This window comes from Hypanus sabinus, chromosome 18 (assembly GCF_030144855.1).
Source record: "Hypanus sabinus isolate sHypSab1 chromosome 18, sHypSab1.hap1, whole genome shotgun sequence".
NCBI classification, from domain to species: Eukaryota; Metazoa; Chordata; class Chondrichthyes; order Myliobatiformes; family Dasyatidae; genus Hypanus; species Hypanus sabinus.
In genome coordinates, this window is record NC_082723.1 from 67,861,673 (window position 1) to 67,876,700 (window position 15,028).

Here is a 15,028-nt window from a genome sequence, read left to right on the forward strand (position 1 = left end):
CCCATTTTACATGACATTTTATAGGCTAAAGATCAAAGGTAACAGCAGGATAATTCTATAGTACAGTGTATCTACAATGCTTCCTTTGAATTGTATATAGTTTTCAAACACCCCCTTCACGCCCACACTCCAGACACCCAAACAGAATGTCAATCTCCACTGCATTGCTCTGGTGAGGCCACATCTGGAGCATTGTGTACTGAACAGGTCGCCCCGCTGAAGAAGGATGTTGAGGCTTTGGAGAGGGTGCATAAGAGGTTCACCAGGATTCTCTCAGGTTCAGAGGGCGTGTGCTATCACAAGAGGCTGGATAAACTTGGGCTATTTTCTCTGGAGTGCCGGAGACTGTGGGGAGATCTGATAGAGGTTTATGAGATTATGAGAGGCATAGACAGTGGACAGAGAGTATCTGTTTCCCAGGGTGGAAATGTCTAATACCAGAGAAGGTGAGAGGAGGTAGGTTCAAGGGGGATGTGAGGGGTAAGTTTTTTACTCAGAGTGGTGGATGCCTCGAATGCCCTGCCAGGTGTGATGGTAGAGGCAAATACATTAGGGGCTTTAAAGAGAAGTTTGGATGGGGAACATGGATGTGAGCAAGATGGAGAGATATGGACATGATGTAGGTAGGAGGGATTAGTGTTTGGGTGTTTTTGATTTGCTTGTTAGCTGGTACAGCACAACATTGTGGGCTGAATGGCCTGTTCCTGTACTGTACTCTTCTATATGTAGGCATCTAAGGTCAAATTGTTCTGAGCTGTGTTTTAAATCCAATCTACAATCCACATCGAAATCTGAAGATTGGCTGCTGGTGAAATTAATATTTACTATATTCCCTAACTCCAGAATACGCCCTAACGGATAGAATTTTTTTTTGAAGTATTGCACTGTACTGCTGCCACAAATCGACAAAATTTCATGACCTATCAGTGATAATAAACCTGATTAGGGTTCTAGTACTGGTGCCCATTTAACTCCTATCTGCCTGCGTTCAGCCCCCATCCCTTTAGGCCTTTACTGTCGATGTATCTTCAAAGTACGAAGTAAAATTTATTATCAAAGTACATACACGTCACCACATACAACCCTGAGATTCTTTCTCTGCGGGCGTTCTTAGCAAATCTAAAGAACAGTAACTGTAAACAGGATCAATGGACAACAAACTACAAATGCAGATATAAATAAATAGCATGAGTGTTGTTATCCCATTTTGTTCAAGAGCCTGATGGTTGAGGGGTAGTAACTGTTCTTGAACCTGGTGGTGTGAGTTCTTTTACCTGGTGGCAGCAGTGAAAAGAGAGCAGGGCCTGATGATGGACGCTGCTTTCCTACGGCAACGTTTCATGTAGACATGCTCAATGGCTGAGAGGGTTCTGCCCGTGATGTACTGGGCCAAATCCATTACCTTTAGAAGGATTTTCTGTTCGAAGGCATCGGTCTTCCCGTACCAGGCCGTAATGCAGCCAGCCAGCACACTTTCCACCACACACCTGTAGAAGTTTGCCAAGGTTTTTGATGGCATGTCGAATCTCTTCAGACTCCTGAGGAAGTAGAGGCATTATCGTGCTTTCTTCGCAATTATATTTATACAGTGGGTCTAGGACAGGTTCTCTGAGATAGTGACAACCGGGAGTCTGAGGTTACTGACCCTCTTCACCTCTGATCCTCCAATGAGGACTGGCTCCTGGACCTCTGGTTTCCCTCTCCTGAAGTCCACAATCAGTTCCTTGGCCATATTGACATTGAGTGACAGGTTGTTGTTATTACACCACTCAGCCAAGTTGTCGATCTCCCTCCTGTATGCTGATTCATCATCAGCTTTGATACAGCCCACAAGACTGGGGTCGTCAGCAAACTTGTATATGGTTTTGCAGCTGTACTTAGTCACACAGTCAGAGGAGTGAAGCGAGAGGAGCAGGGGGCTGAGTACACATCCCTGTGGTACTCCCGACCTGACGGAGATTGTAGAGGAGATGTTTTTGCCAATCTGAACTGACTGGGGTCTACAAGTGAGGAAATCCAGGTTCCAATTGCACAAGGGAGCGTTGAGGGCCTGGTCTTGGAGTTTACTGATCAGTTTTCAGGGGATGATGGTGTTAAATGCAAAGCTGCGGTCGATAAAGAGCATCCTGATGTATGCTGTCCAGATGTTCCAGGGTTGTGTGAAGAGCCAACAAGATGGCATCTGATGGGAGTAGGACAAACAGACCATGCGCAGGGCGGGTAGGATCCTTCACAATGTTACTGGCCCTTTTCTGTATCTACTCTCTGTCTTTGATGGCAGGTAAGCCTTGATGGCATCCTCACTGGCCACAGTGGTAATGCCAGGTGACTGGAGGGTAGCAAATGCCATTCCCTTGCTCAGGAAAGGGAATAGGAATAAAGCTGGGAATTATAGACCACCATGTCCTACATCAGTGGTGGGCAAACTACTGTCGAGGATTCTTGAGACAGGATTTCCAGGCATTTGAAGAAGCATAGTCAGCATGGCTTTGTGAGGGGCAGGTCTTGCCTCGTGAGTCTGATTGAATTCCTTAAGGATGTGTCACAAAACACATTGATGAAAGTAGAACAGTGGATGTGGTGTATATGGATCTTAGTAAGATGTTTGATAAGGTTCAAACTGTTCAATTTAATATCAGAGCATGTATTCGGTGTACCACCTGAAATTCTTACTCTTCTCAGACCTCCACGCAACAAGAAACCTCAAAGAATGAAAGATAGTAACATCAGAACCCCAAAGTCGCCCCTTCCCCTCCCACACACAAGGAGCAGCGGAAACATCGAATCTCCCCCCTCCCGCTTCCCCCACTTGCCACCAGCAAAGGCACTGACCCATACAAGCAATAGCAAAAGCCCCCAAAGGGATCTTGATCTCAATTCTGTGCTGGGAAGAAGTTCTTGGCATTCGATCTATGCCTCTTATTATCTTGAACACCTGCCCCTGTGTCCCCTATATATCTTATATCTGCCTCTACCACACTCCTGGCAGCACCTTCCATGCACTGACCACTCAATGCCTCCTCTTGTGGGAGGCAAGGTCTCACTGTTCAGCAATAAGGAAACATCACGTAGAGTCAAAGAGCACTACAGGACAGAAACAGATCCTTTGGTCCATCTAGTCCATGCCAAGCCATTAAAACTGTCTATTTCCATTGACCTGCACCAGGTCCATAGCCCTCCATAATCTTCCCATCCATGTACCTATCTAAACTCCTCTTAAACATTGAAATCAAACTCACTTGCACCACTTCCACTGTCAGCTTATTCCCTCTGAGTGAAGAAGCTCCCCTTCATGTTCCCTCTGAACCTTTCACCCTTAACCCATGACCTCTAGTTGTAGTCCCACCCCAACTCAGTGGAAAAAGCCAGCTTGCACTTACCTTAGTTATACCCCTCGTAATTTTGTATACCTCTATCAAATCTCCCCTCGTTCTCCTGTTCTCCAAGGAATAAAGTCCTGACCTATTCAATCTTTCCTTATAACTCATGCCCTCAAGTCTTGGAACATCCTTTAAAGTTTTTCTGTGCTCTTTCAATCTTGGTTACATCTTTCCTATAGGTAGGTGACCAAAACGGCACACGATACTCAAAACTAGGCTTCACCAGAGTCTTATACAATTTGAACGTAACATCCCACCTCCTGTACTCAATACTTTGATTTATGAAGCCCAATGTGCCAAAAGCTTTCTCTACAACACTGTTCAACTTTCCGTGTTGGCGCGTGGCCGGGAGGTTAAGGAGTTGGTCTAGTGATCTGAAGGTCGCTAGTTCGAGCCTTGGCTGAGGCTGCGTGTGTGTCCATGAGCAAGGCACTTAACCACACATTGCTCTGCGACGACACCAGTGCCAAGCTGCATGGGTCCTAATGCCCTTCCCTTGGACAACATCGGTGGCGTGGAGAGGGGAGACTTGCAGCTTGGGCAACTGCTGGTCAGGCTTGCGCCCTGGAAACTTTCCAAGGTGCAAATCCATGGTCTATCGAGACGAACGGAGGCCTGCTACTACTACTGTTCAACTTTCCAGTGCACTCAGGCTTCTACAGGGTCAACGAAAGGCATTATGATCTTTTATAAACATTGCAAGACCCTGCAATGTTAAAGAAGTTAAAGTACCGCAGGTCTATCCCATCAGTGAGTTGCTCGTTGGCGGAGAAACTGAAGGAGCTGGACTTGCTGTGGATCGTAATGCCACCTGTGACGGAGAGGCATCGATGTGCAGTGAGAAATTGTCTTAGTCGCTCTTCTTGTGATCACAAGACAATGGTGGTGTTGAATGCTGAAGTCTGATTTGCTGTTTTATTGACAAACGGCAGGGGCGCTGCATGGTCTTGGCCCTAGGGTGGACGAAGCCTCAAGCGGTGGTGGCCCCTGTTGCAGCTTCCCAGGTTTGCTGCCCCCCAGTGTTTGCTCAGCAGAAAACAAGTTGCATTGTGATCAACTGCAGACTGCTATAACACACACGGGCTCAGGGACATATTTTGTGTGATTTATTTTACCGCTATCTTATATGTGCCTTGTGCTCTTGTGCTGTGTATGACTGTTAATATATCTGTGCTAATACACATTGTGCTCTTAACATTTCTGTGCTTGTTGTGGTTTCTCGTGCCCCACAAACGACCAGGAGACATAGAAGATTCTTCAAGAAGGGTTAAACTTTAATTTGCAAATCAAAGCTGAGACAGTCATTGAGCTAGTCACTGATTGCCCACCGATCCTTGTACATAGCATTTTTATAGCAATCTCCTGGCTTAGTTGCATTAGCATATCCAATTGGTCTATAGTTGCGTACCACACGTACATCCGCCACTATTGTTTCTACCTATTAACCTAATCATGTTCTAATCTACATCTCTTAGCTACCTCTCATTAACCCACCATTATCTTCTTATTTGGCTATATTCTCAAGGCATTGATGTGTTCAATAATACAGAGACTTCATTCTCCTACTAAATTGGATACATACATAGCAAATACAAAGCTGACTACATAGTTTTGGTTACACAGCAAACAATGCAACTTTTATACTCCAATATGCTTCACACCATAGACCCAAGTGATGTGTTTTTGTTTGGCTCTATTCATGGGTATTCACGTATGGCTGAATGACAATTAAACTTGAACTTGACCTTGTTGCTATATTTCCTTTCACCTATAGTCTCTGTGTCCGTCTTCCAATTAAATACAGATGCAAAAAATCCATTTAAGATCTCCCCCGTCTTTTTGGCTCCATGCATAGATTACCATTTTGATATTCCAGAGGACCAGCTTTGTCCCTTGCGATCTTTTTGCCCTTAATATATTTGTAGAAGCCCTTAGGATTCTCCTTCACCTTGTCTGCTGGAGCAACCTCATGCCTTCTTGCAGCCTCCTGATTTCTTCCTTAAGTGTTCTGTTACACTTCTTATCCTCCTCAAGCACCCGATCTGTTCCTGCCTGTCTATACCTGCTATGCACCTCCTTTTTTCTCTTAACCAGGGCCTCAAATCTCTTGAAAACTAAGGTTCCCTAAACCTGTTATTTGTGTTTTTTATTATGAATATAAGTTCTGTACTCTCAAAATTTTGCTTTTAAATGCCTCCCATTTACCACGTACTCCTTTGCCAGAAAACATCCTGTCCCAAAAGATCCTTGCCAGATCTTGTCTGATGCCAACAAAATTAACCTTTCTCTAATTTAGAATCTCAACCACATGGCCAGACTTACCTCTTTGCATACTTACCTTGAAACTAATGGCATTATGATCACGAGATACAAAGAGTTCCCCTACACAAACTCCTTTCACCTACCCTGCCTCATTCCCTAACAGGATCTAGTACTGCTCTCTCTTTGGTTGGGACTTCTATGTACTAATTAAGGAAACTTTCCTGAACATGTTTGATAAACTTTTTCCTGTCCAGCCCTTTTACAGTATGGGAGTTCCAGTCAACGTGGGGAAAGTTAAATCACCTATTATCACAACTTTATGTTTCTTGCAACAATCTGCAATCTCTCTACAGATTTGCTCCAGTAAATCCCATGGACTGCTGGTTGGTCTATAATATAATGCCATAAATGGGGTCATACCTTTCTTATTCCTCATTTCTACCCATAAAGCCTCATTAAACGAGCTCTCTAGTCTGCTCTGACTGAGCACTGCCATGACAGTTTCTTTGACTAGTAATGCCACTCCTCCCCCATTAATCTCTCCAGCTCTTATCATGTCTAAAACAACAAAACGCCAGAACATTGAGCTGCCATTCCTGCCCCTCCTGCAACCAGGTCTCACTAATGTCTACAATGTCGTAATTCTCCATGTTGATCCATGCTCTGAGCTCATCCATCTTTCCTACAACACTCGTTGCAGTGAAACATACACAGCTCAGGACTCCAGTCCTGCCGTGCTCAGCCTTTTGATTCCTGACTTTGAATGTAGGCTTAACAACGTCTTTCTTCACACCCTCTCCACAATCTGTTGTGGCACTCTAGTTTCAAACCGCTGCAACTCCAGTTTAAACCACACCCCCCCCCCCCGCCCCTGTGCATTAACAACCCTTCCCGCTAGGCTATTAGTCCCCCTCCAGTCAGCGTCAAACTGTCCCTTCTGTACAGGTCCCACCTTCCCTGGAAGAGAGCCCAAAGATCCAAAAATCTGAAGCCCTCCCTCCTGCACCAACTCCTTAGCCACATGTTAAACTGTACGATCTTCCTATTGTGGCACGGGAGCAGTCCTCAGATCACATACCTGGAGGCCCCGTCCTTTAACTTAGCACCTAATTCCCTGAACTCACTTTGCAGGACCTCGTCACCACTCTTACCCATGTCATTGGTACCACTGTGAACCACGACCTCAGGCTCTTCACCCTCCCACTTCAGAATGCTGTGGACTCATTCCGAGACGCACCCGGGAGGCAACAAACAATCTGGGAAACTTGTCCTTGTCCACAAAATCTCCTTGCTGTGCCCCTAACCAAAGAATCCCCTATCACTACAACTCGCCTCTTCTCCCCATTTCCCTTCTGTGTCACAAAGCCAGCCTCAGTGCCAGAGTCCTGCTTTCTTTGGCTTCTCCCCGGTAGGTCCCTCCCCCCACCCCCATCCTAACAGAATCCAAACGTGTTTACTTATTATTGAGGGGACCAGCTCTGCACTGGCTACCCATTCCCTTCCCTTTCCTGACCGTCATCCAGGTACCTGCCTCCTGCAACTTAGGGTTACCACCTCCCAGTAGCTCTGCATAGCACCTCCTCATTCTCCAGTGTGAGCCGAAGGTCAGTGAGCTGCAGCTCCAGTTCCTTAACACGGTCTCTGAGGAGCTGCAGATGTGGTTATCTGGGACATTGGAGGCCACCCAAAAAAGGCCGCTTCTCACACAAAAAACCAATGCTGGGCCCATTCTTAGTGCTATGCACTAACAGGGGGAGTAAACTTACTAGAATCTTACTTAGAGCCTTCGCCGGTGCTTGCCCAAGCCAGCTGAGTCAAAGCCGGACCACTCTAACACTGGCCCACTCACACAGTGGCTGCTCCGCTCACACCTCACTTCTTTTTATTGGCTCAAACAATGACTTGCAGTTTTGAAATGGCCCCTGCCCTGCAAGACATCGCTCTCTCTCTCACTTCTTCGAACAGATGCCTGGAATGGAGACGAGGTGAAGTTTTCCCCTGAAGGTTATGGGTCTTTAGAACTTTTATCATCGAAGGTCATTGAGAGCAGGGTGCTTCCTGTCTCTAAGGGTAGGGGTGGAGTTGGGAAACGTTGCCTCCGATAAATGTGAGTCCTGTTCTTCCCTCTCCAGCTCCCGGCACAGCCATCGGGGGGCATTTCCCTACAGCGTCTTCCTGCAGTCCGGCCCCAGCCATTTTCATGGTGGGCTCCCCTCCCAGTGGCGCCTCGCCCCACTCTGGCCGAACGCGAATGTTTTCAGGTACGTCCTTGTCCTACTTGCTGCTTCATTTGTGTACTTTAATTCCAAAAAAAAGTCCAAAATTCTAAAGTAAATTTATTGTCAAAGTACTTACAGTGGACGTCTCCATTTATTACCCTTATATTCATTTTCCTGCAGACATTCACTGCAGAACAAAGAAAGGGTAGCAGTTAGCGTGATGCTATTGCAGCTCAGGGCATCACAGTTCAGAGTAAAGTTTATGATCAGAGTACATTCATGTCACCACGTACAACTCTGAGACTCTTCTTCCTGCGGGTATACTCAGCCAACCTATGAAATAGTTACTGTAACCAGGATCAATGCAAGAGCATAGAAGACAGCAAACTGCAAATGTAACTCTAAGTGAACAGCAATAAATAATGAGAACAAGATAAAGAGGCCTTAAAGTGAGAACATTGGTTGTGGGAACATCTCAAAAGATGAGTGTAATTATCCACTTTTGTTCAACAGCCTGTTGGTTGAGGGGTAGTGACTGTTCTTGAACCTGGTGGTGCGAGTCCTGAGGCTCCTGTATCTTCTACCCAATGGCAGCAGTGAGAAGAGGGTGTGACCTGGGTGGTGGGGATCCCTGACGATGGATGTTGATTTCCTACGACAGTGTTTTCTGTAGATGTGCTCAGTGGCTGGGAGGGTTCAGAGTCCAGTTCCGGCGTCCCCTATAAGCACGTGTGTTTCCTCCCACAGTCCGAAGACAGGCTGGTCAGTAGGTTCATTGGTCATTGTAAACTGTTCTGTGATTAAGCCAGGGTTAAATCGGTGGGTTGCTGAGCGCCACATCTTGTTGGCTGTTTATTGCCCTTCACGGATGCTGGCTGGCTCGCTGAGTTTCTCCAGCATTCTGTGTGTGTTGCATTTCATTGAGTCTTTCAATGCACACGTGACACGTTAAGCTAATATTTAATCCGTAAAACATGTTAGGAACAGCTTTGTCCCCTCCGCCACTGGATTTCAGAGTGGTCCATGAACACAATTTTGCTCTCTTTTTGCACTACCTATTTAATTTTTGTTATATTTCTCATTGTAACTTATAGTAATTGCTTTACGTCTTGTACTGTTGCCACAAAACACTATGTCACTGGAAATCTCTAATCGTCCTGCAGTCGGCTCCTCCAGCTCGGTGAGCTCGCTGGGTTCCTGTAGTGGCTGGGCTCCCCAGAGCTCCCCCCTGGGTCTTGCCTTCGAGCCCGAGATGCCCTCGGCTCTCCGATACAACTTCGCCGAGGCTAGCGCAACCAACGCGGAGGCTGCCATCACCTTTGAAGCCCCAGAACTACCCGAAGAGACTCTTATGGAGGTGGGTGCATTTTGTAAACGTCTTTCTCAGGTGTACCGTACTGGTCGTCCTGGACAAGGACGTGGAGAGGGTGCCCGGTTTAGAGGGCGTGCGCTATCACAAGAGACTGGACAACCTGGGTTATTTTCTCTGGAATGGCAGAGGCTGAGGGGAGATCTGATGGAGGTTTATAAAATCATGAGAAGTAGAGCTAGAATAGACAGAGACTATCTGTTTCCCAGGGTTGAAATGTCTAATGCCAGAGGGCATACAGTTAAGGTGAAAGGGTGTAATTTCAAAGGAGAATTGAGGAGCAAGTTTTTAACACATGAAGCTTTATAAGGCACTGGTGAGGCCTCACTTGGAGTATTGTGAGTACCCTTATCTTAGAAGGAATGTGCTGACTTTGGAGAGAATCCAAAGGAGGTTCATGAAAATGACTCTGGTATTGAAAGTCTTATCATATGAGGAGCGTTTGATGGATCTGGGCCCCTGCTCACTGGAATTCAGAAAAATGAGAAGGGACCTCATTGAAACCGATTGAATGTTGAAAGGCCTCAACAGAGTGGATGTGGAGAGGATGATCTCTATGGTGGGAGAGTCTAGGACCAGACGGCACAGCCCCAGAATAGAAAACGTCCATTTCAAATGGAGGTGAGGAGGAATTTCTTAAGCCAAAGAGCGGTTAATCTGCAAAATTCATTGCTACAGGTCGCTGTGGAGGCCGAGTCATTGGGTATACTTAAGGCAGAGGTTGATAGATTCTTGATTAGCCAGGGCATGAAAGGATAGGGGGAGAAGACAGGAGATTGGGGCTGAAGGGGAAAATGGATCAGCCATGATGAAATGGCGGAGCAGGCTGAATTGCCAAATACCACTCCGATATCTTATGGTTTTATAGAGTTACAGGGGCGCCTGGGGCGGTGATAGGGGCAGATACATTGGAGAATTTTAAGAGATGTTTTAAATGTGAGGAAAATGCAAGGACATTGTGCAGGCTGAAGGGATTAATTGAGTTAGCAATTTGATTACTAATTGAATTGGTTCAGCACAATGTCGTGGGCTGAAAGGCCTCCCCTGTGCTTCACCATTCGACGTTCAATGTTCATGCAATAATGTTTTTACACAAATTTGAGCAAACCTGGGTAATTTTCATTCCTTTGAAAATACTAGAGCAGATCCGTTGAAGGTGATTGGAAGAAGTTATTGGGGGATGTCAGAGGTAGTGTTCCTGGAACATGCTGCTAGCAGTTGTCAGATACATTAGGGACATTGAAGAAACTGGTTAACATTTAACCTTTGACTGAGACAGCCATAGCTCAGGGCCAGTTGGGAATGGAGTTCAAACCAGGTTAGCTATAGAATTAGGCCATGCAGCCCATCAAGTCTATTCTATCACTCAATTCTCAAACCCATTCTCATGCCTTCTCCCCATAACCTTTAACCCCTGACTGACCAAGAACCTATCAACCTCCACTTTAAATATGCCCAATGACTCGGCCTCCACAGCCACCTGTGGCAATGAATTCCACAGATTCAGCACCCTTTGGCTAAAGAAATTCCTCCTCATCTCTGTTCTAAAGAGGCATCCTTCCATTCTGAGGCTGTGTCCTCTGGTCTTAGACTCTCCCAGTATAGAAAACATCCTTTCCACATCCACTCTATCCAGACCTTTCAACGTTCAATGGGTTTCAATGAGATTCCTGCCTCAATCTTCTAAGCTCTAGCGAGTACAGGCCTAGGGCCATGAAACACTCCTCATATCTGAACTCTCTCATGCCCAGAGTCATTCTCGTGAAGATCCTGTGAACCCTCTCCAATGGCAGCAAATGTTTCCTTCGATTTGCAGCCCAAACATGTGATTATATCCCAATCCCAGGCTGATACAACAGTGAGGGAGTGTTGTATTGTCTGTGAGGTGGCTGCCGAGTCTTCTAGGAGGGGATATTAAACAGACTTTTATCCGTAAAACCCCACAGTTGCTATTTGGAAGAGAATGAGGCAAGCTTGCTCAGGCAGATGGTTCCCCCGGGGAAGATTAAAGATTAGCTTTATTTGTCACAGGTACATCGTTACGTGCTTGATTTGCGACATGCAGGGGTCAGCCCACAAGCGTCGCCACGCTTTTGGTTCCAGCATGGCATGCCCACGGTTCACTGTGGGAGATTGCTGTGCAGAAGATGGCCTACGCTTGCATAGTGTGCCGCTGCTTGCGGGCTGCACCAAACACGTCCTTGAGTGTGTCCGTTTCACCGTATGTTTCGACGTACATCTGAGAAACCTCTGCGGGGAGTGAAGTGACTCGAGACGTCCCACAGTTGTGGTGAGCTGTGCCAGATTTATTGCTGGTGTCTTGTGTGCGTGGATATAGCTACCACTGACCACGTCATCACTGATAATGAGATAAAATTGGATTGTTTAGATACAGCCCAGATTGAGGCTTTGGGGTCCAGGCGACTGAACCCAATGTTTGGACAACGATGTAGGCACCGGGCCAGATTGAAAAGGTCAGGGTGTAGGGGGCCGAGGCGAGGGATGGGCCGGCTCAGTTTGCGGCTACACAACGTTTACTCAGCTCTGTGCTGAACTCAGGGTCTCTGGACTTCAGTTCAAAACACTGCTTGCTTGTGGATATTGTTGGCATGATTTGTTTTTCTCCTCTCCACACTGAGTGTTTATCAGTATTTTTTTAATGGATTCTTTTGGTTTCTTTGTTTGGTGAAGAATCACGAGATAGTATATCATCTACGTAATTTAATAATAAACGTACTTTAAACTTCTGAACTTTGAAAATAACTGGAGCCAGAACACATTCACTCTCACGACTCTTTCACCTGCGCACAAGGACAGCAGCAGGCCCCACGCTATTCTGAATTCTGAACAGAGAAACGCCATTTTTATACAGAATCTGCCAGCACTCACCGATATTGGCCACTTGCTAAAGTGTGCATGTTTGAATTCCTTACTTGCAAGAACAATCACCGTTCATAATACTGGTGTCAAAAGTCAATCAAAACGACAAGCTAACAGCTGGTGATACTTGAAGTCAGTATAGCAACTGGACTTTATTGGAGTGCGTGTTTGGATCGCTTATCTTGTCTCCAGAACCCTGCTGTGCAAAGGAAGTCGATGCTCTTCAAAGACCTGGGTTATCTACATCCTACCTGCGGATGTAGGTGCTCGAACGCAGCGGATTTTACCGGGCCAACCAGAGGTGTTATTGATCCTTATAAACATATTTATTTTTACAAGTCCCTGCTGGACATTAAGAACTCAAAGTACCGGCGGACGAACCGAAGGAGTGGCCTTGGTGCGGACCGCGCTGCTGCCTGCATCAGAGGAGTCGCTGCGGGAAGGTGGTTTGTCGTCTAACGGTGAGCGATCATCTTTTCTTGGGATCGTAAGGCCCTGTTGGGTGTTGGTACTGTGGAATGCTGCGGATCAGTTCACTGGTTTACTGGCGGACGGCAGGAGAGACGCGTGGCCTCGGTCATGGCGAGGACCAGGCCTCAAGCCGCTGTGTCACAGCCGCCCAGGAGAGAGGTTCGTGCTCCACCAGGGCAGTGTGGCACGTCGTCCAGGCTGGAGTCGGTGCTGCCCCCGGTGTCCACTCAGCAACAGACAAGCTGTGTTATGTTAACTGCAGACTGCTGCAACATTCCTGGACTCAGGCACTTGGACTTTATTTCTTTTGTACGACTGTATCTTACTGCTGTCTGTCTTATATGTTCCTTGTGCTGTATGTCATTGTTGGTCTACACCTTGGCCCCAGAGTAATGCTGTTTCGTTCGGCTGTATTCATGGGTATTCATGTCTGGTTGGATGGCAATTAAATTTGAACTTGCTCTCGATCTGCCGCCCACCCCTGTCTGGATGTTATGTTAACCCTTGCCGTACCGCGACTTCCACAACTGCACAGGGTCCCTCACGCCCAGCGCCTGTCTCGTTCACAGCAGGAGCACACGGTGATCTTGAAGAACCTGCGTTTCACACTGACCTTCGTTCACTGTGTGATGGAGATCGCATCGGCCAGGGGCAACTCCCTGGACACCACGGCCGGCAGCCAGCTCCAGGACAGTGTGGTGGTGGATCAAATTAGCCTCCTGAGCAAGGAGTGGAGGTGAGGCCTGTGGGGAGAGGAAGAAGGGGTGGGGGAAGTGGGATGCAAAAGGGGAGGAGGGGGGAAGGTCAGTTTCAATCGTTGTCCAGCAGATCTGGTTCCGTCCACTTGCCACTCGCATTTAAGATTCTCACCCTTATTCCTCTGGCCCCTACACCCCTCCCTGTGTCCATGACCCCCTCAATCCCTTACACCCCTCCCTGTGACCCTACCTGACACCTACACCCCACCCTGTGTCTACCCTCTCAATCCCCTACACCCCTCCCTGTGTCTGTGACCCCCTCAATCCCCTACACCCCTCCCTGTGACCCTACCTGACACCTACACCCCACCCTGTGTCTACCCCCTCAATCCCCTACACCCCTCCCTGTGTCTGTGACCCCCTCAATCCCCTACACCCCTCCCTGTGTCTGTGACCCCCTCAATCCCCTACACCCCTCCCTGTGTCTGTGACCCCCTCAATCCCCTACACCCCTCCCTGTGTCTGTGACCCCCTCAATCCCCTACACAACTCCCTGTCTCTGACCCCCCTCAATCCCCTACACCCCTCCCTGTGTCTGTGACCCCCTCAATCCCCTACACCCCTCCCTGTGACCCTACCTGACACCTACACCCCACCCTGTGTCTACCCCCTCAATCCCCTACACCCCTCCCTGTGTCTGTGACCCCCTCAATCCCCTACACCCCTCCCTGTGTCTGTGACCCCCTCAATCCCCTACACCCCTCCCTGTGTCTGTGACCCCCTCAATCCCCTACACCCCTCCCTGTGACCCTACCTGACACCTACACCCCACCCTGTGTCTGTGACCCCCTCAATCCCCTACACCACTCCCTGTGTCTGTGACACCCCTCAATCCCCTACACGCCTCCCTGTGTCTGTGACCCCCTCAAACCCCTACACCTCTCCCTGTGTCTGTGACCCCCTCAATCCCCTACACCCCTCCCTGTGACCCTACCTGACACCTACACCCCACCCTGTGTCTGTGACCCCCTCAATCCCCTACACCCCTCCCTGTGTCTGTGACCCCCTCAATCCCCTACACCCCTTCCTGTGTCTGTGACCCCCTCAATCCCCTACACCCCTCCCTGTGTCTGTGACCCCCTCATCCCCTACACCCCTCCCTGTGTCTGTGACCCCCTCAATCCCCTACACCCGTTCCTGTGTCTGTGACCCCCTCAATCCCCTACACCCCTCCCTGTGTCTGTGACACCCCTCAATCCCCTACACCCCTCCCTGTGTCTGTGACCCCCTCAATCCCCTACACCCCTCCCTGTGTCTGTGACCCCCCTCAATCCCCTATACCCCTCCCTCTGTCTGTGACCCCCTCAATCCCCTACACCCCCCCTGTGTCTGTGACCCCCCTCAATCCCCTACACCCCTCCCTGTGTCTGTGACACCCCTCAATCCCCTACACCCCTCCCTGTGTCTGTGACCCCCTCAATCCCCTACACCCCTCCGTGTCTGACCCCCCTCAATCCCCTACACCCCTTCCTGTGTCTGTGACCCCCCTCAATCCCCTACACCCCTCCCTGTGTCTGTGACCCCCTCAATCCCCTACACCCCTCCCTGTGACCCTACCTAACACCTACACCCCTCCCTGTGTCTGTGACCCCCTCAATCCCCTACACCCCTTCCTGTGTCTGTGACCACCTCAATCCACTACACCCCTCCCTGTGTCTGTGACACCCCTCAATCCCCTACACCCCTCCC

The 15,028-nt window shown here is 48.3% G+C and overlaps 1 protein-coding gene across 4 annotated transcripts in view; it reads left to right on the forward strand.

The window, feature by feature from the left end:
- The window catches only part of ulk1b (unc-51 like autophagy activating kinase 1), a 148,455-nt gene that overhangs the window by 103,023 nt on the left and 30,404 nt on the right, over positions 1-15,028 (forward strand). For 3 of the 4 annotated variants that reach the window (XM_059994598.1, XM_059994595.1, XM_059994597.1), the window contains 3 exons: positions 7,775-7,903; positions 9,025-9,218; positions 13,151-13,317. In XM_059994598.1, the coding sequence (XP_059850581.1) occupies positions 7,775-7,903; positions 9,025-9,218; positions 13,151-13,317 (490 nt within the window). The remainder of the gene's footprint in view (positions 1-7,774; positions 7,904-9,024; positions 9,219-13,150; positions 13,318-15,028) is intronic. The other variant, XM_059994596.1, reaches the window with a different exon arrangement.